We start from the raw sequence: 21008 nt of genomic DNA, 5'->3' as shown, positions 1-21008 counted from the left end.
TTGTTACTGTGCACTAACCACACCTTAAGGGCTGAATATTCTTTAGTAAAAGGGTTACAAAATCGAGCTTCTCATGCAATAGATTCAAGCTCCATTAATCCTTAAAGTAGAGGGGAAGGGGGGGAAGACATGAATTGAAGGGAAGCCACTTATGCCAGGTGATATTACTTTGCTGCACAACTGCCCAAGGGAACATTTTCTATCCCAAATTTAACGAAACCCAGTGATTTTCACACCTATGTGTTTTGTCACCCTCCCCAGGGCTTGTGCTTTCTCCTCCCTCCCTTTAACAGCAGGGGATCTTGTTAACTTGTTAATAAAAAAAAAAAAAATTCAGAGACTAGACAATCTTGACTCACATACACCAACTTTGGTGAATATTAATCCAGAGAAATCACTCTGATGTTTGGTCTGCTCACTTTGTTCTTCATGAAAAGCCTTTGAAAAATAAAAAGGATCAGACTAGGAAGGTCCTAGATAGCAGGTTATCAGGCAAAATTTAAATTTAGGAAACTCAAGTATGAGCTCCAAAGTCTTACAAGTGTGTTGGTACTCAGTAAGACAAGTTTGAATTTCAGCTTCTGTTAAAATCTGAACAATGCAAGATACAGTTTATAAATAGAGAGAACAAATTAGCTTCTGCTAGCATTCAACATCCCAGCATTATTTATTCCCAATGAATGTTCTGGCCTTTTAAATTGCTCAATGTCACAGGGAGATTTCTTTTGCAGTTAATTGCAGGACTTTTTTTCTGGGGGGTGTGGGGGTGATTATGCTTCTGCAATTTTTCTCATGTCTGAACCTCCCATGCAAAATCTAGCTTGGCTTTTAATGAAGGGAATTTTTTAGGACACAGCAAACTGTAAACTATGTCGCCTGGAAACAGCAAAAGCCCAAATTCCTCAGATTTCCACAAAGTCAGACATTGTATTGAAAGTGTGCTGTGCATTCTCTGCATTAACATTTGTAAGCACCGAAAGCTTTATCTAAGCAACTCAAAATGTGACATTTCTTTTAATGTTGGTCTTTCCTGCTAGTTTGGAAAAAAAAAAAAGCCCTCATCAAATTGCCCCTCTCAGGCCATTTGAGCTTGTTTAACATCTAAGGGTGCTAATTTGACTTGTGTTAAAGGGAACTGAATGCAACATACAGCAGTAGGTGATGATGTAATTGGTACCAACCGATGGATATAAATACCCTGGAGAGGGGTAAAGAGCTATGGCTAAGCTTGCTATAGAAGATCAGCACTTCAGAGAAGTCTTCTCCAGCTTTTATGTGAGATCAAGTCCGAAGAAACTTTCCTTGAGTGGATCCCCCCTCCCAGTGCACCTCCTCCCTGTAGAAGGACGTCTCCATGCAAGCTCCCAGAGGAAATCACTGCTCCTTTTGGAACTGAGCACTGGGTTACTTTGATCTAAGTATAAAGTGGAGCTCCAGTTGTGGTATTTTTAGAGTCCCTGCACCACGTGTGTTCCCATGTTGATCAGGATGACTATTCAATCAGCCTTCTTGCCAATCTTGCTTCTGGGACTGGTTTTGGGTTTGGTGCGCTGCTTCCCCTTCTCCTCCCAAAGAAATGACACTCTGGAATGGCACTGGGGGACCTTCTTCTCTCGGTCTATGGGCAGAATCCAGGGGGAGAAGAGGGAGACCGGCCAGGACAGTGACTATCTGCTGGGGATCAAGAGGCTACGACGTCTATACTGCAATGTGGGCATTGGGTTTCATATCCAAGTCTTACCAGATGGCAGGATAAATGGGAGCCACAATGAAAATCAATACAGTAAGTTCATTTTATTCTGACAGTGTTTGGGGATTTGGGAGTGGGGGCTGGGGTGTTAATGGGGATTATGTGCTCACTTTGAGCTCCATATCTGGGACACTAACATAATGTGAGAAATATGACAGTCACTACAAGTATCCTGAACTTTCACAGTCCCTTAAGCCCTGTATGGCAGCCTGAAGAATTTTGTGAAGTCTATAGACATACTTTTATCCTTATGCTCCTCACCCCATATCCCTTCTTTGTACCTTCTGGAATTTTGCTAGGCATCAGATCCATCCAGATTATGTCACTAAAGGATAACGTGAACCGATGGGAAACAAACCCTTTAAATTAAAATAACATTTTACAATATCAGGCTTATTTTCGAAAGAGAAGGACACCCAACTTTCGACACAAATCGGGAGACGGCCGTCCTTCTCCCAGGGTCGCCCAAATCGGCATAATCAAAAGCCGATTTTGGGCGTCCTCAACGGCTTTCCGTCGCGGTGACGGCCAAAGTTCAGGGGGCGTGTCGGAAGCATAGCGAAGGCGGGACTGGGGCGTGCCTCACACATGGGCGTCCTCGACCGATAATGGAAAAAAGAAGGGCGTCCCTGACTAGCACTTGAGTGACTTTACTTGGTCTGTTTTTTTCTTACAACCAAGCCTCAAAAAGGTGCCCGAACTTACCAGATGACCACCGGAGGGAATTGGGGATGACCTCCCCTTACTCCCCCAGTGGTCACTAACCCCCTCCCACCCTAAAAAAAAAAAATACTTTTTAAATATTTTTTCACAGCCTCTATGCCAGCCTCAAATGTCATACCCAGTTCCCTGACAGCAGTATGCAGGTCCCTGGAGCAGTTTCAGTGGGTGCAGTGCACTTTAGGCAGGCAGACCCAGGCCCATCCCCCCTACCTTACACTTGTGGTGGTAAATGTGAGCCCTTCAAAACCCACCACAAACCCACTGTACCCACATGTAGGTGCCCCCCTTCACCCCTTAGGGCTATGGTAGTGTTGTACAGTTGTGGGGAGTGGGTTTTGGGGGGCTCAGCACCTAAGGTAAGGGAGCTATGCACCTGGGATCAATTTGTGAAGTCCACTGCAGTGCCCCCTAGGGTGCCAGATTGGTGTCCTGGCATTTGAAGGGGACCAGTGCACTACGAATGCTGGCTAATCCCATGACCAAATGGCTTGGAGTTGGTCGTTTCTGAGATGGGCGTCCTCAGTTTCCATTAGCCTCGAAAATCGGGGACAACCATCTCTAAGGATGACCATCTCTAAGGTCGACCTAAATTTCGCGATTTGGGCATCCCCGACCGTATTATAGAAACGAAAGATGGGTGCCCATCTTGTTTTGATAATACGGGTTTCCCCGCCCCTTTGCCAGGACGTCCTCAGGAAAACTTGGGCACCCCTTTCGATTATGCCCCTCTAGGTGTTTTGGATTACTATACGCATCATTACTACTTCTGCTAGTTGCCTTCTTACAGCAATTGTGAAGCATTTGAAAGTCAGTGTATAAAGTAATTTAAATATTAGCTAAAAGTACAAGCCTTGTCTGATCACGAGACTTGAGGGGAATGCCTTAGACAAATGCGGCATTCCTGATTTTATCCTATTTTAAATGCTGTACAAATGAGTGATGGATATTCATAATCTTTCCCCAAGGACTGTGCATGCTTTCCTTTCAGACAAAAATACATAAAATGATGTTTGGCTGTTCACTGCAAACTAAAGAGCACTCAACCCTTTACAGTTTTTTTTTATTAGGAGGGGAGTCAGTTGTTCCATGTTATTTATATATATATATTTTTGTTGTCACATTTGTACCCCGTGCTTTCCCACTCATGGCAGGCTCAATGCGGCTTACATGGGGCAATGGAGGGTTAAGTGACTTGCCCAGAGTCACAAGGAGCTGCCTGTGCCTGAAGTGGGAATCAAACTCAGTTCCTCAGGACCAAAGTCCACCACCCTAACCACTTGGCCAATATATATATATGTAATTTTTCTACTGGTGGAAGGAAATCAGGTGTTTGTGCATCCTAACATCTGGATAGTCACCAATTTAGGCTGCTTTTATGCCAGTTTTTTCAGTACAACTTGGAATTCCATAGGCAGAAAACAAACTTGCAAAGCTAGATCAGTGCTAGCAGAAAAGCAGCTGTTAGTGACTTAACCCCTTGGCCCCCTGTCTCTATTTGATACCCAGCTGAAGCACTAGGATTAGGACTCTGACTCAATGATGACAAATACTTACAATTTCACAAACTTCTTGTTGCCCTTTTTAACAGCAGCAATAAATCATGTGTGTGGGAGGAGAGGGGAAGGGTCAACCAGGGTAAGATGCATTCTCATAGATCTGTAAATATAAATGAGCAAGCAGAGATAATTATACTAAAATGGTCTTCCCCTTCCTGTCCCATTTTGAAGCTTTTCACCTTTTTCTAGCAAAACTGATATCTCGGTTCTGCTTGGCAGGTTAACAATGATTGTGCACGGCCGGACAGAGAAATGCAAATGAGTGGGAATTTAAATGAGATCTTGCAAAATGGTCCTACATATTAGAACTATATTTGGTCTAGAATCAACAGATCTCCATTAACATTGTCATTCTCTGCTCCTCCAGCCTGGATATTTCTCTACTGGTTTTCTCCCATAAGCTTTTTAATATACTTATGGCTGTTGCTACACACCTAATAATTTGTAAGTGGAAGGATAACTCATGATTGAATTTTTCCGAATGGTGGAGTTACATTTGCAGAATCAAGAAAGATGAAACACTACTTGCTCACAAACAAATTTCGGCGCACTCTTTAATGAACACCTGGGCACCTTTAGACTCGTTTTTTGCTACAGTTATTTACAAAATTAAAATCTCATGTCTTAACCTCATGATTTGTACGCATTGGCTATGTTGTATAAGAAGAAGCATTTCTGACCTTTAACTTTACATCAAAGCCAACCTGCTATATTACATTTATTGTTCATTTAATTTGTCTGTTATCATTTTGAAAACTTTCAATAAAATATTGAAGAAGATATCAGAAGAATCTACTGGAATGCTGTTCCAGTTATCTGAGTGTGGCAATGTAGCCAATAAAATCTATCCTTTCCTTCCTCCAGGTCTGCTAGAAATCTCCCCAGTGGACAGAGGTATAGTGAGCATATTTGGAGTGAGAAGTGCTCTCTTCTTAGCCATGAACACCAAAGGCAAGCTGTATGGCTCTGTAAGTACCAAAATGAGCTGTTGCTCTTGTCCTTGGCATCATGTCTACAGTGGCTTCCAGTGACAAGAACCTGGATGATTAAATTGCACAAATCAGGCTGGCTGTCAGCCTGTTCCAGCAACACCGTCACTTCATGTCACTGTGTGCTCTCTGTGTTGCTGTTGTGCAGGAAGGATAAAAAAATGAGGGGTGTGTGTAAGGGGGGGGGGGGGATTGTTGTTTCAGATCAGCTACTCTGTGCCTTTGAAGTGCACGGGCATGCCATTCTTCACATTTCCAGCCAGAGCACGTACTTACTGGGTTCTCTGGTGCAAATTAGAGAATAAACTCTGGACCACCCATATGGCTTAGCAAGTCCGTAAGTACTGCAATTCCTTTTGTGTAGTGAGGTAACAGGTAATTCAGTAAATTTTCCACATTAACCTTCCCACAGTCTAAACATGCACAAATGCTCTTCTTCCTCCAAAGTTCTCATTGCATGCAGATTTATTTTATTTAAAATATTTATTAGGCATCCACTTGGGGATCCAAAGCAAACCATAATGCCTCAGACATAAAAAGAACATAAAGAACATAAAAATAGCCATACTGGGTCAGACCAATGGTCCATCTAGCCCAGCATCCTGTTTTCCAAACGGTGGCCAAGCCAGGTCACAAGTACCTGGCAGAAACCCAAACAGTAGCAACATTCCATGCTGTCAATCTCAGGGCAAGCAGTGGCTTCCCCATGGCAATAGCAGACTATGGACTTTTCCTCCAGGAACCTGTCCAAACCTTTTTTAAATCCAGATATGCTAACTGCACATCCTCCAAAGATACAAACATAACTTACAGTATTTTATAACATATGTATGTGTAAGTGAGCATCCTACCCAGGCTCCGCCCATGTGTGCACCCCATTGCAAATACCACTTAGGCAGAAATGTAACATGTATGTGTGGACATACATATATATATATATATATTTTTTTTTTTTTTTTTTGTTACATTTGTACCCCACGCTTTCCCACTCATGGCAGGCTCAATGCGGCTTAGGCTTACATGGGGCAATGGAGGGTTAAGTGACTTGCCCAGAGTCACAAGGAGCTGCCTGTGCCTGAAATGAGAATCGAACTCAGTTCCTCAGTTCCCCAGGACCAAAGTCAACCACCCTAACCACTAGGCCACTCCTCCACTCCTGCTAGTATTCTAGTAGTTTTTCATGCCTAATGGGCACGTGAATATCAATGCCTGTTTTATAGGGCATCTAGGTTGGAAATGGATCGTCCAACTGAAGATATTCATGTTTTAACAGTGTATTTTTAAAAAGGCCCACTGAACACTGAGGACATGTGTATTTCCTCATACATGTGGCAGGAGTTAGCCATTTTACAAGAAAATGAATTCAAATGAAAAGCGGTATCATTCAGTAGCTTGTACTTGCAGGCATCAATTTTCACCACCTACACGTGCAAATTTTGGCACTTACACAAAAGTGACAGATTTCATGAAACCATGTAGAAGAGACACCAATTCAGTTCCTACAATCCAGTTTTAACATTGTTTGGATCATTTTACAACCGGAAAACAAAGTACAATTGCCCCTCGGCCACTCCTATGAAACCCTGGCTGAAAGGAACAGTTTGCTGACATCTGTGCCTTGAAGGAGGTGCAAAACATAACATGGAAATTAAAAAAAACTACTTAAATTCCCATTCAAACTTAGAAATACACATAGAGGGCTAGATTCTATATATTACGCCTTGATTTCCATGCGGAAATCAAAGTGTGCCCTATAAAGTACGCTTTAATTTAGGTGCACATTATAGAATATGCCGAGTGCTGCTCCACATGACTAAATTTAGTCATGGTCAATTACGCCAACTGAAACCTGGTGTAAATCCCGACGCCTAAATTAGGCATGGAGCGGGTGCATTCTATAACAACGTGCATAGATTTTAGAAAAGCCCATAACCCGTGCATTCCACCCCATAACCACTCTCACTTTTAAACTATGCGTCTTAAAATTTATGCGCACCAAGTTACAGAATTTGTTTAGCAGATAGTGCGCATAAATTCTAATTAATGCCAGTTAGTGCTGATAATTGCTTGTTAACATCCGATTATCAACACTGATTAATTTTTAACTAATTGTTATACACATTGTTATAAAACACACTTCGATTTCCACGTGGAGGTTGAGGTGTGATATATAGAATCCTGGGGATAATTCTTTTGGCCCACCCAGAACTCCTCCTCCCCCCACCCCCCCACCCCCACACACACACACTTTAAGTCTGTGCATCCCATAGCATGTACACATGTGAAGAGCAACATTGCAAAATCGACATTTAGACATGTACATGCTGACCACATGCTCTAAAAATGACCTCCAACACATTTTAACATCTAAACTAAAGAACCATAAAAGCAATCCTGTCACCTCCTGCTTCAATTTATTTTCATCTATTCCTTCTAGTACTCATACACCATCTGAAAGAACCATTTTTAAAAACATTTCCTCCAGGTCATTTTGCATAATAAACATCTCTTTTGAGAGAGATTTCCACAACTGTGGTTCTACAGAAGAAAATGTGCCTATATTTTGAATGCAAAAGCAAAAGCCAATCCTGGGTAGAGCTCAATTCCCTAGACGGCTAATAGATCTTCATTTTCTCTTTCAAATAATCTGATCCCTCCTCCTGTAATAGTCTAAAATGAAAGTCTACCAGCAGCCACTACAATTCACTCTTGATCTGGGGTTATATGATCAAATCATGTTAACCCTTTCATTACCTTGGACGTTCTAGCTTGAGCTAATTGTTAACGTTTGATCTCTTTCTTCTGAACACCCACAAATAAAGAGAACTTCTATAACTGGGCACACAACTGGCACCTTAGTTGGTATTTACATGCAAGTGCATTAAGCGTCATTCTATACAGGTGACTAGAAGTGCTATGGGGTAATTTTCTATAGATTTTCTAAGGTCAGGTGCCAGGATTCTGCATGCTAAATGCAAATTCTATAATGGCAATTATGTGTGTAAGTGCATTATAGAATACTAGTGTAAGGCACATGCACATACACTAGCCAACTGGCTGGTGTAAATGCTGGTGCCTAAATGTATTTTATGCGTGCATAAGTACTAAGCACCTGTGTCCATGACTTGTCCATGCCCCTCCCAGGTCTACGTCCCTCTGGCAGTTGTACACTGTGGAAATTGAGCGTGCATTTTCTAGAATACCAGCTAAGGCAATTAATGCCAATCAGGGGCCTAGCTAGACCTCGAAGGGGAAGGGGGTTGCAGAGCCCAAAGTGAGGGGGCACATTTTGGCCCATCTCCCCGCCACTTCCCCTACCCAGCCGCAATGCCACGTACCTTGGCTGGCGGGGGTCCTCAACCCCCATCTGCTGAAGCATTTCTCCAGCGTTGCTCTCCTTACATTGCCTGCCCTGCTTCCCCTCACATTGTGCATGCTCAATTTGAATGAAATTGAGCACGCGCAAAGGGTCGCGCGTGCTCTGTTTCACTAAAACCGACCATGCATGCGATGAGAGGGAAGCAGGGTAGGCAATGTAAGGAGAGCAGCGCAGGAGAAATGCTTCAGCTGGCAGTGGTTGGGGCCCCTTGCCAGCCAAACCAGGGGCCCTGGCCACTGATGCCAATTAACTCCAATTAACACCATGTATAGCCAATATGAAATTGTATAGCTACTCATTTCTAATTTCTACTACATTTTCTATACGTTAAACGTAATAATATTCTGTATTTCTCATTCCAATAATGGCAATCGCCATTGCGGCATAATGTAAGCCACATTGAGCCTGCAGAGGTGGGAAAATGTGGGATACAAATGCAGCAAATAAAATAAATAAATAAATAAATAAATAATTGGTTGTTAGCACCAATTAGCATCTATATTCTATAACTTGGATGTGCAAGTTTATAGAATGAAGGTGGCAGTGTATAAGTACAAGGGGGGCTTACACATGTCTGAAGCATAGGCAGGGCATAAGCATTTCTCCTACTTACACATGGGTGGAGCATAGGTGGGACATAGGAGTGTCTCCTACTTACACATGGGTGGAGCAAAGGTGGAATATGGGCGTGTCTCCCACTTACACATGGGTGGAGCGTAGGCGGAATATGGGCATGCCTCCTACTTATGCACCTGCCTTATACAATACTCTAAATTGCACACACTATATGGCACACTTCAGTACACCAACTTATGACAGCCATAGACCTGCCATAGTGTGTTAGTGCGGATTTACATTAGTATTCTATAATGGAATCTTGGTGCCAAGATACTGTTATAGATTTGGCATTCAGCATGCCACATCAAGGTGCCAAACAAGGTGCCGAGTTATGGAATTGCATCCATAGCACATTACAATAATCAATATGTTCTATAATGATTATATCACTATAGTCAAATTCTGCTGTGATAAAAAAATGCTGCAAGTTATGAAAAAGTCATAGCTGCCAAAAAATCATCTTCATTACTGCTGCTATCTTTGCATGCATTGCAGGGCTGACTTCACCTTTAGACATCTGGGTAGTTACCTGGAGTGGCAACAAAAGGCAGCTGCAGTCAAAGCAAAAAAACAGGTCCTGAAATCACATAAATCAAGGATCCATCAGCATGTGCATATATCTATATTCAGGAAGGACGACATTTTCAAATACTCAATGTATCTGTGTAAATAGCTTTTGAAATTATGGGTACATATGCTGTAGACTCCATATAATACAGCTGGATATAATGAGGCATCAGTTATAATGTGTTCATGGTCCTGGAATTTTATTCATTTATTTATTTGTATTTATTTTATTTATTCATGTTTGTATCCCACAATTATCCAAAAATGAGTTTCAGTTCAATGTGGCTTACATTTAACAGTTGTTAGAGATTACATTGATTCAATTACATTTACACGGTTATATGATGCTATATTTTACAGTGGTTGGTAAGATAACTGTTAGTGCATATGGAATAGTCAGTGGGTTTCTTGAGAAGCTATGTCTTAGTTCATTTCTTAAATGAAAAGATCAGTTACAGTTTTTATCATAGAATTTTAATTGTTATTACATATTACGCTGTAGACCCCATACAACATGAATTCATTTATAGCATGGTCAAATAATTTGGATCCTTAGGACTAGATTCAGTAAATGGCACCCAAATTTGGATGCCAAAAAAAAATGAGCACTGATCGATATTCTATAAACGGTGCTCTGAACTGAGCACCATTTATAGAATAGTGCTTAGCGCTGGGATCCGCACCTAATTTTGGGCGCAAAATTTTACATTAATTGAATCCTGGTGTAAATCCTCATGCTTTACACTTGCATCTTTATAGTATACCGCCTAGCAAGATGCACACATAAATTCAAATTGTTACTAATTAGAGGCAATAATTGATTAGCGTGCAATTAATGACACTAATTGGTCCATTATTCAATTAAATTATGTACTCAAATTGGACATGCACCCAAATTTGCACATACAATTTTGAGCCCCAATTAAAGAATTTGGGGTTAATGTGTGCATGAAATGGGGCAAAATGTGTATGTTAGAATGACCATGATTGCTGAGCTAATCAAAATCTTGGGGAAAGAGTTTTGGTACCTGAAGGTTAATTGGTATGGGGGGGGGGGGGGGGGACACAAGGTTGAAGGTTTATCTGGGGCACCCAATATTCTTGCACTGCCTCTGTTGCAGTTTTACTTCCCTATCTAATAGCAACTTTACTACTTTTAACTTTCCATAGTTACTACTGATGGCTTAGTTACCCAAAACAACTCGGATTTCTTCCAGTTCAAACTTAATTTAGTCTATAGCAACCAGTATTGCACTGCATGCAAACAGCATTAGATTATTTTTCATTTGTTCTGCTTATCTCACCCCTAGTTCACAATAGATTTGAATGCCAAATACATAAACATCCTATGGTGCTCCAAATTGTGTGTGCAAATTTAATTGACAAACAATCCAATTAGTGCTTCTAATTGGGCGCTAATAATCAATTACTGGCACTAACTGGCATTATCTTTAGGTGTCAGGATCCATGCGTAAATTTTACCTGTGGATCCAAAAAGGGGGCATGGCCATGGGAAAAGCATGGGTGGATCAGGAGCGTTCCTGGAGTTTGCATGATGTTTTATAGAATAAGGGAGATCCATGCCTAATTTAGGCGTGAGAATTTACACCAGGTTTTACGTAGTGTACATCCTCGCACCGAATGTTATTCTATAAACGGCATGCAACTCTGAGCACTGTTTATAAAATACCACTTAAAGCTAATTTGTATTGACACCCAAGCAGTTAATGATCTAACATACATATTAAATAAACAGGTGAAGAAAGCAGAGTCATATCCCCTGGGGTTTTCATTCAAAAATGAAGCTAAACATTTAGTTGCTCGACCTTCAACTCCCAGATTTCCTAAATGAGATATTAGAAGACAGTCATTCATGATACTGAATATTGAAAATATCTGAATCATTTAATTACTGCCAAATCTTATCCAGCTGCCACTGCCTCCTTCCCATGCCCCTTACAAAAACCAGCTTGACAAGGTTGGAGACACCAGTCTCCCAACTTGTGCCACCATCACTTGCCCAATCATTTCCCCCCGAAAAGGGAGATTTGACATGGGTCCCACTAGCTAAAGGATCCATACCTTTCTTAACTAATCAAAAAGGAACAGTGGCAAAACTATTCCCAGTTCTCCTCAGGGTCCTCAAAAATTCTTTATCCTCTGCCTAGGATAGCACTAGAAAATCACTGACTATTTTCAATAAATGGCGCCTTCAAAATCAGCACTGAAAATAGAATAGCTCTTAGCGTCGGGACCTGTGACCACTTTTAGGAGTGACCATTTATACCAATAAAACCCTGGTGTAAGACCCCGTGCCAATCCCCTTTATTCTACGACAGTGTGGATAAATTGTAGGGATGCCCCTAATCCTCCGATGACCACACCCCCTTTTAGGAGCCACACGTAAATTTACATGTGTAAATTTTAGCACCAATAATTGATTGTTATGGCCCAATTATCAGCAATATTCAATTAAATTGCACCCAAATTTACACATACAATTTTTAGCACCATTTATAGAATTTGGGGGTAAATTAAATTTTTTTGCCCCAGGAACTGATCATTAATTCGCTCATTTACTTCATGGAGCTCTTGAAACTTATCTTTTTCCTTGTTTTGCCAGTTTTGTTCCTTTATCAGTTCTTGCAGATTCTCTATCTAACTCACAAATAATGATGCAAACTCTTCCAGAATCAGTGCATTCCCTTGAAGATTATACTTCTGCTGCATCCTCTCCCTCCCCTGTAACTAATTTACAACCTTAATAAAGTTCTTGAGCAACTGAATTCCCCTTCAATCTGCTCTCTAATCTTCCTATTACAACATTTCACATGATGACAATGTTTCCTCAATCGACTACAAGCTTGGATTTCCTCCATTGACGCATCATCTTCTCTTTATCAGCAATGAACCAGGATGCAACCTCTCTCTTATCCTTCACTCGTATCTTACTCTCTTACCTATCTATATGTTAACCATCTCTCTGACTTCATGTGCAACTTTCTTTAGACACCTTATTTTCTAACTCATTTTACTCTCTTGCCTATCTATATGTTCCATCTTTGCTTATACCCTACACTGTCAATTAAAACGTTCTATTACGTATTGTGTTGACATTGTAAATATTATACTATGCTATAATTTGTAATGTTATTTGAATATTTTTACTACTCTAATTGTCTATTGCTCATATTTGATTTATTCTTACAGTTCACCGCCTTGAGTGAATTCCTTCAAAAGGCGGTAAATAAATCCTAATAAATAAATAAATCTAGTTTTCTCAGAAGGTAGTTTATCTATAATTTTTTCCTTGGATAGTCCACATATCCATATGTTCATCTACAAGCATAGTATCTTTAAAAAGAGAATAACCTAGGTTCTGTAAGAACACATGCATCTCATTCATTACTTCATAAAAAAAAGATATGCTCTAATGTATAAACCTGAATATGTAAAAGGCCATTTAACAATTCTTTTTTTTAATTAGAATTTGAACATTTGCACGTACATGAACCACATAACTAAAAAAAGGAAAAAGAATCCTTGAACAAAATCAATAAAGAAATTGAATCACTAATTCAAAATACAATCTTAGAGTCCACTTCAAGAGGTGAGATCAAAAAATCAATCCAAAGAAAATGAAAAGAAACATTACAGGGAAATAATACCCTATTACCTAAAGCCTATATCCCAATCTAAACACTATTTTCCTTGTTCCATAGCAAACTTCTCTGGGTGTGAAGGATCAAATAATATATAGTTCTTCCAAAGATGATGCACATGGCATCTACATTGGAAGCAAAGACAAAAAGTTGCTCCCAAGGCCAAAACTTTGAGTTTTTAAAAACAAAAATTGATTCCTACACTCCTGCGTAGGTCGCATCACATCTAGAAAAATTTGTAGAGGCTGCCCACAAAACAAATCCTTTTTAACTTTAAAGTACAACCTCAATATTAACAATTTTTTTTTTCAGTTGCAAAAGTCACTAATGAAGTAGCACGAGAGGGAATAATATCCTGTGTGTCCTCTAGGAAAGCAGTCGATTCCCCTGGTCCAAGGCCAGGTATTTCACTAACCACTTCCTTGGAGGGTCCTTTCACAAGCATAAGAGCATTTAAAAAAAAAAAAAAAGATACAGAAACTCAGTGAAATCAATGGAGTTACAGGAAAATTTAGAAACCTTAAATTATTTATACGTAATTGATTTTCAAGATATTCGATCCTGTGATGAAGCATCAGACTATCCTTCACTGCTGAGACCTGCACAGCTTGCAAAGACTTTACCTGTGCTTGTGTAGCACTAGTAACTGCATTCAAATTAGTGAACCTATTCTGCAAATCTGAAAAATTTGAAACCACATTAGAATAAAAAGTCATTTAACAATTCTTGAAATCCCCAAAGTTCCTTCCTCACTAAAAATTCACGCCCTGCCATAACAACCATGTCTTCATATATATTTAAATCACCCAGTACCAAGAAATATGGTTGTTGTGTTGTATATCACAGATTAGTTGCCACAAATTCTCCAACAGTGGTGAATCAATTTCAAGGGCAGTAAGGTGGCAGAAAATTTGCCTTTGTCTTATACCCTAACTCTATCACCAACACTTCCATTCCTTTGATTTGATTATATCTGTCTATATAAAGTACAAGAATGTATTATCATAAGCACACCTCTCCTCCTTTCATCTTCTGAGCCTGACCAAGTGTTGAGAAGTCATCAGGACTTGCTCATTCTCATGAAACTAGCTTTCAATGATACATAAAATATCCAGTTGTTCTTCCATAATCAAAACTATATCGCTGTCATTATTTTTGTTCCAACCAACTAAGCATTTATTAAAGCCACCTTAATAATACAAACATCCTCTTACCTGTTCTCTAATGGTACATGAACCAATGGGCCCTTTTACTAAGCCACGTAGGGCTCTACGCATGCCCAACGTGTGCCAAAATGGAGTTACTGCCCAGCTCTTGCAGTAATTTCATTTTTGGCACGTGTCCGATACACGCAGCAAAAAAATAATTTTTATTTTCAGACGCGCATATTGGACGTGTGCCAAGTGGCATTTGGCATGCATAGGTCATTATCACCCGGTTACCACATGAGCCTTTACCACTAGGTCAATGGCTGACGGTAAGGTCACAGACCCAAAATGGACACCCGACAATTTGATTTTGCCGCATGTCCATTTTCGGCAAAAATTTCAAAAAAAGGTCTTTTGTACAGGTGCACTGAAAAATGGATTGGCGCGTGCCCAAAACCTGCGCCTGCACTACTGCAAGCCATTTTTCAGCGCACCTTAGTAAAAGGATCCCTATAGGACTCTTTTAGTAACTGCATTAAGCAGCTAGTGTGGGCTTACAATGCAGGAGATATTGGTGCAGACCTGTGCTAATGTCTACTGTGCATTAAAACCAGCAATGCAGTAACAAAATCCACTCTAGCTGCCTAATGAAGGTAGGGTGTGCTTTGGGCAAGTCAGAGATGTGCCTAGCTGTGATAGCTAGCACAAGGGTCAGTATTCAATGCTAGCTGTCACAACTGCTGATTGCATGGCTGCACTTACTGCCATCTCAAGAGGAGGAAGCTAAGTACAGCTGCACTACCAGCAGTCTAGTAGCCTGACCACAGATGCACTGTCACAGGCATAGCCGTCGAGAGGGGGGGGCAGGGGGGACAAAATTCCTCGGGCCCGCAGCATCGGAGTCTCACCCGCCCTTGCCCCAGGCCCGGCCCAGTCTCTGCGGCCCTAGTCACAGGTCCTATCCCTACCCCCTGCCATTCCCCCTGATCACAACCCCCAACTCCTTGACACTTCTGATCACAATTCCCATTCCCTCCAAACCTCCCCCATCCTTGCAACACCTCTAATCACAACCTCAGCTCCCCAGATCCTATCAGTCAGATAAGCCGTTCCCTAAACCCAAGCCCCGCCTATGTATCACTGGAAAATCTTCCCCCACCCCCAACTCCCCACCACTTCTGGGGCTTACCCAGAGGTGAGCCCTGTTGGTGTAGTGGGCTGGGATGAGTTCTGTTTCCCCTCTGCACCAATCCCTTCTGGATCTGGGGATCAATATGACCACCATATAACAAGATGCCATGTGGTAAATGTCTGGCCTGTGTGGTAAATGCAGGGCAGATTCCTTACACACCCTGCATTTATTGCAGGGGCTTTGTAGTTATTGAATGCTAGGTTTTGCAACTAATGTATGGTGAGTGCAAAACCTTACTGCACTTTAGTAAAAAAAAAAACAAAAAACCTACAAACCAGATACATATCAACCTGCTCAAAAGTTTCTAACAGCCTTCCCTCAATATTATTCTGACTTGCCTTAAGGAAATACACAAACAGATCTCTCATAGTATCTCATATAACACTTGAAGGAGTGCTCAAAGGGGAATGTCACTTTGTCACACCCCTTTCATAGTGCGCTGCTATGATCATGTTAGCCTGATGTCACTTGGGGATGAGGCTTCCAAACCTGGCTTCCTAAGAAATGAAAGAAATAAATAGAAATAAAACAAACATAGAAAAGACTAATGTAATACATTTTTTGATTAGCTTTCAAAGATAACCCTTCTTCTTCAGATCAGAAATAAGCAAATGTTGACAAATATCAGTATATGTAAGTGAAACACAAAAGCATTTCAGTGACAGTCTCACAGGAAGAGGGTGGGGTGGGTTAGATGAGAAACAGGGGTACTGTATTTCTCCGAAAATAGGACATCCTCCGAAAATAAGACCTAGTAGAGGTCTTGCTGCAATTGGAAAATATAAGGCCTCCCTCAAAAGTAAGACCTAGCAAATATTTTTTCTTTTAAAGCAGGGCCGCCGAGAGCCGGACAGGGTCGCCCCCCCCCCCTACCCGAGTTCGCCGGGCCCCCCCTCCACCCACCCTCGTCGCTCCCAGAAGTTGGAACTAACCTTAAACACCTCCTTTCACCTTCACACTCACAGCAAGCAGCAGCAGGGCAGACCTCTCCTTCATTCCATGCCCCGCCCTCGCAGACGTTACGTCAGGCGAGGGCAGGACACGGAAGGAAGGAGAGGTCTGCCCTGCTGCTGCTTGCTGCGAGTGCGAAGGTGAAAGGAGGCATTTAAGGTTAGTTCCAACTTCCGGGAGCGACGGAGGGTGGGTGGAGGGGGGGCCCAGCGACCTGGGGTGGGGGGGCAACCTCGGGTGGGGGGGGGGCGACCCCGATGTATCCCCAAAAAATAAGACATCCCCTGAAAATAAGACCTAGCGCGTCTTGGGGAGCAAAAATTAATATAAGACAGTGTCTTATTTTCGGGGAAACACGGTAGCTGGGTGGATGAGAGACACAACCTTTGCTTATTTCTGATCTGAAGAAGAAGGGTTGCCTTTGAAAGCTAATCAAAAAATGTATTGTTAATCCAATAAAAAGGTATTATTTTCTTTTCTATGCTTTGTTTTATTTCTATTTATTACCTTTAAAAGTGGACTAACACAGCTACCACATCACATTACTCTAAGAAATAAAAGAAAGTGCAATTTAGTTCAAGCACACAGGATGACAGTAGCAGTTGCAGTAATGATAGTACTTGGGAGCAACACAATTCTTCTTACCCTTCCATGCCAGACACCAGGGCAGTGCTACTCAGCATTACCTGTAATTTTCAATACCCTGACAATCCCTAAGTAAAACCCTAGCTGGACCATAACCTGATTCTGAGAGACATGGAAAGCAAATACGATTATCTACAGTCTGGCAGGTATTTCCCTGATTGATGTCATGGTGCTGTGTGTGCACTGATCCCCAATTATCAGGTGATTGATTAATCATTTCTGCACTGCTACTTCTTATCATCTCTGTAGTGCAACTTCACACACAGAACTGTCAAGATACACATAAAAAAGAGTTTCTGTACCAAAACTTAACTTTGTCTGTTTTGCAGTAAATAAATCCTAATAAATAAATAAATAAATAAATAAATAGTACCACTGAATGCCTGGCAGCTGTGCCAGCAGCCATGATTTTAAAGCTAGGCTCCACCTTTCCCCTGCCTAATGCTAGCCCTTTTTCTAAGGTGGAGGAGTGGCCTAGTGGTTAGGGTGGTGGACTTTGGGCCTGGGGAACTGAGAAATTGAGTTCAATTCCCAGCACAGGCAGCTCCTTGTGACTCTGGGCAAGTCACTTAACCCTCCATTGCCCCATGTAAGACACATTGAGCCTGCCATGAGTGGGAAAAGCGCAGGGTACAAATGTAACAAAAATAAATAAATAAAATTTAGGGGTGTAGTTATCAACACAGGCTACCATTATGAAGTGTTATTTTACCTCTAACTCATGTTATTTTAGCTTAGATTCCATATTATGCAATGAAACCTAATTATTAACAACTGGGGTTAACAGTAAAATAACACATCTTAACATGTTGAAAACTTAATTAAAGAAAACAGAAATGTCTCTAGAAATAGAAATCACTGTTGTATGTAATAAAAGTTTGCCAAGTATAGGACAATGAAGTCATAGTGACATCACTGATCAGGTTGGCTCTTAGGCATTGGTGGAATGAGGCATTATGACATCACAATATCAGCTCTGGTTAAAAGAGACTGAAACTACGGGGGGAAAGTTATCAACATGGGTTACTGTTAAGATGTGTTATTTTACCACTAATTCGTGCTGTTTTAGCACAGATCCCAGTTTATGCAATGAGATCTAGGGGGGAAGTTATCCACTTGGGCTACCGTTAAGACAGGTTTTTTTTTTTAACCACATCGTGCTACTTTAGCACAGGCTCCCATTTTATACAGTGAGATCTAGTTACTAATAACTGGGGTTAATATTTAAAATAACACATCTTACCAGTAGCCTATATTGATAACTTCCCTCCTAGAGGATTTTTTTTTAATAAGGCTGCCTATCTGTGAAGACCAAGTAGGTGCCCATTTGAAGGCTATTTTATAAAGACACATAAGTGCTCATCTGTCTTGATAAAATGCTAGGGGCAAAGAGGCAGAAATCATACCTAAACTGAAGCTGCAGGTGCTTACAGTTGCTTGGGAATAGGTGTATAAGTGCATATTTTATGATCAACACATGGAAATCACAGTTTTGTTTGCATTTTGCCCAAACTCCACTCCTGAGCACATCTACATACAGCTGTGTAAAAGTACATGACTTGTTGACATGAAACGGCAGTAGGAAGTGGGCCACTGGCTCCAGAGACCAGGACAAGAGTCTGGGGTCTTAAATATTTTTATTAGTTACTCAGCACAGATGTGTGTTTCGGCTACAGGCCTGCTTCAGGAGTCCTATTAGCTTGAATAAATATGTAAATCTTCAGTGAAAAGTATTCCTTGAGTACTGCTGCAATGGGTTGGTCTTAAAAAGGACCTTTATCAAATGCCATTATGAGTGCCGAATCCATGCGTCTGTGAATAAGCAGCATTTGACAAAGGTCTTTTTCAAGACCCATGGATTCAACACTCACGCTGGCATTTGATAAAGGTCTTTTTTAAGACCAACCCACTGGTGTCGAGTCTTTAAAGAATAAAAATATTTAAGACCCCAGACTGTTGTCTTGGTCTCTTGAGCCAGTGGCCCACTTCCCACTGCCTTTTCAGTGCCGTTTTCTTCAAGGGATTTTGGCGTTCTAACTCCCTGGTGGATTTTCACATGCCTTCTTGTCCCCATACATACTTTTATGTGTGTAACAAATCTTTTAGAAAAGTGCTCCCTACAGATTTTTTAAATCTATGTAAGGGCTCACAATATCCCCTGGATTCTATATATGGCATGTGCACAAATAAATTGGATAATGAGCTCTGAACTATCAATAATTGGGTGCTGACAACCAATTATTGATGTTAATTGGTTCTCATTAAAATGTACACATACATCTGCATGCACGCTATTCTATAAGGCACACAGCCTAACTCCCCTGACATGTATCTCAAAATGTGGCTTGGCCATGGATGTGTTGAGGGGGGTCTGAAAATTTGCTTGTGACAAGGAGTGGCCTACTGGTTAGAGTGGTGGACTTTGGTCCTGGGGAACTGGGTTCAATTCCCACTGCAGGCACAGGCAGCTCTTTGTGACTCTGGGCAAGTCACTTAACCCTCCATTGCCCCAGATACAAATAAGTACCTAAGCCACATTCAGCATGCCATGAGTGGGAAAGCACCGGGTACAAATAAAATAAAAAAAGTTACAGAATACTGCCTAACTGGGGTGCCATTAGATATGCACCTTGTATAGAATGTTTTTGGTGTTGTTTATTGAATCCTCTCCTATATGCATAAGTGAGTTGTGCATTAGCCACCTTTTTTTGCAAAAGTATAATTATTTTGAAATATCAGGATAACAAATGTCAGAAAATATTTGTTTCTTTAACCAATTTGGGTTAATTGAACAGAATTTACACAGGGTTTGCCTGAAATGTGTACTTTGCTGTCCACATAGAACCATGTCATGTGACTGGTCTCAAAGCTAATGGCAGATTCGGAGATGAAATTGACTTTTTGTTTTCGGAAATGGCATGGTTGGCTGTGAACCATTGATCTAAGCGCTCAGATTAACTACACATGATGCACCACAATTATGGGAAGCTCAGCTTTTGTCTTCATCACTAGCTTTACATCCAAAATATAATTCTTACTCCTTCACCAGTAGAGTCATTATTCTTCTTTACATCTTCAGAAAGAAATCACCGCAAATGTAGCAGAAAGTGTCAGCATGATTACGTAACATTTTAGGTTTAATTAACCATCAGGTCATGCAATAACTAACAATTCCTCAACTTCGCCTTGAAGTAAATAGGGCTCAATGATGTCATAATATATTTAAACTGAACGACGTTCATTTACTGGCGAAATTGTGTTGATGTACATGTGTTGCACCAAAGTTTTGTAAATTTCTGGAAAACCATATGTTATAAAGATTTTTTGATCTTGTTTCTGTGATTAGTATCCCCAAATCTATAAGAAACACCCAATCTCATTATGGAAACAAAAATCATGTTGTCCAGTATAATTTGTCGGCAATAATAATGTGAATTAAAGAGAACTAAAAGCTCTTGGTTTGAAATCCTGAATACAATATTGTGAGACACCATCTACCTCATCCTGGAGCAGAACTGCAGAACTGATTTTCACATTAATTCCTCTTACGCTTTAGATGGGAACTAATTTGAAACGCCACCATTTCAGCAGATTTACGTAGCAAGGTAAAGTCATTTTTTTTCTTTTTTTTTTAATTCCAGAAACATTTCAGCCCAGAGTGCAAGTTCAAAGAAGTGCTGCTACCAAACAACTACAATGCCTACGAATCTGCTGTGTATCCCGGAATGTTCGTAGCTCTGAGCAAAAATGGAAAGCCAAGAAAAGGGAATAAAGTTTCCCCCACCATGACGGTGACACATTTTCTCCCACGAATCTGAGAGCACTCAT

General features: G+C 40.9%; 1 protein-coding gene across 1 annotated transcript; it reads left to right on the top strand.

The window, feature by feature from the left end:
- The first annotated feature begins 1476 nt into the window (after positions 1–1476).
- FGF4 (fibroblast growth factor 4) lies at positions 1477–20998 on the top strand. Its single transcript, XM_030199455.1, has 3 exons — positions 1477–1783; positions 4894–4997; positions 20822–20998. Exons 1-3 carry the CDS (start codon positions 1477–1479, stop codon positions 20996–20998), a joined length of 588 nt encoding a protein of 195 aa, XP_030055315.1.
- The last annotated feature ends 10 nt before the right edge of the window (positions 20999–21008 follow it).

Source organism: Microcaecilia unicolor, chromosome 4, assembly GCF_901765095.1.
Source record: "Microcaecilia unicolor chromosome 4, aMicUni1.1, whole genome shotgun sequence".
Lineage (NCBI taxonomy): Eukaryota > Metazoa > Chordata > Amphibia > Gymnophiona > Siphonopidae > Microcaecilia > Microcaecilia unicolor.
This window is presented reverse-complemented; position numbering and strand designations above follow the sequence as displayed.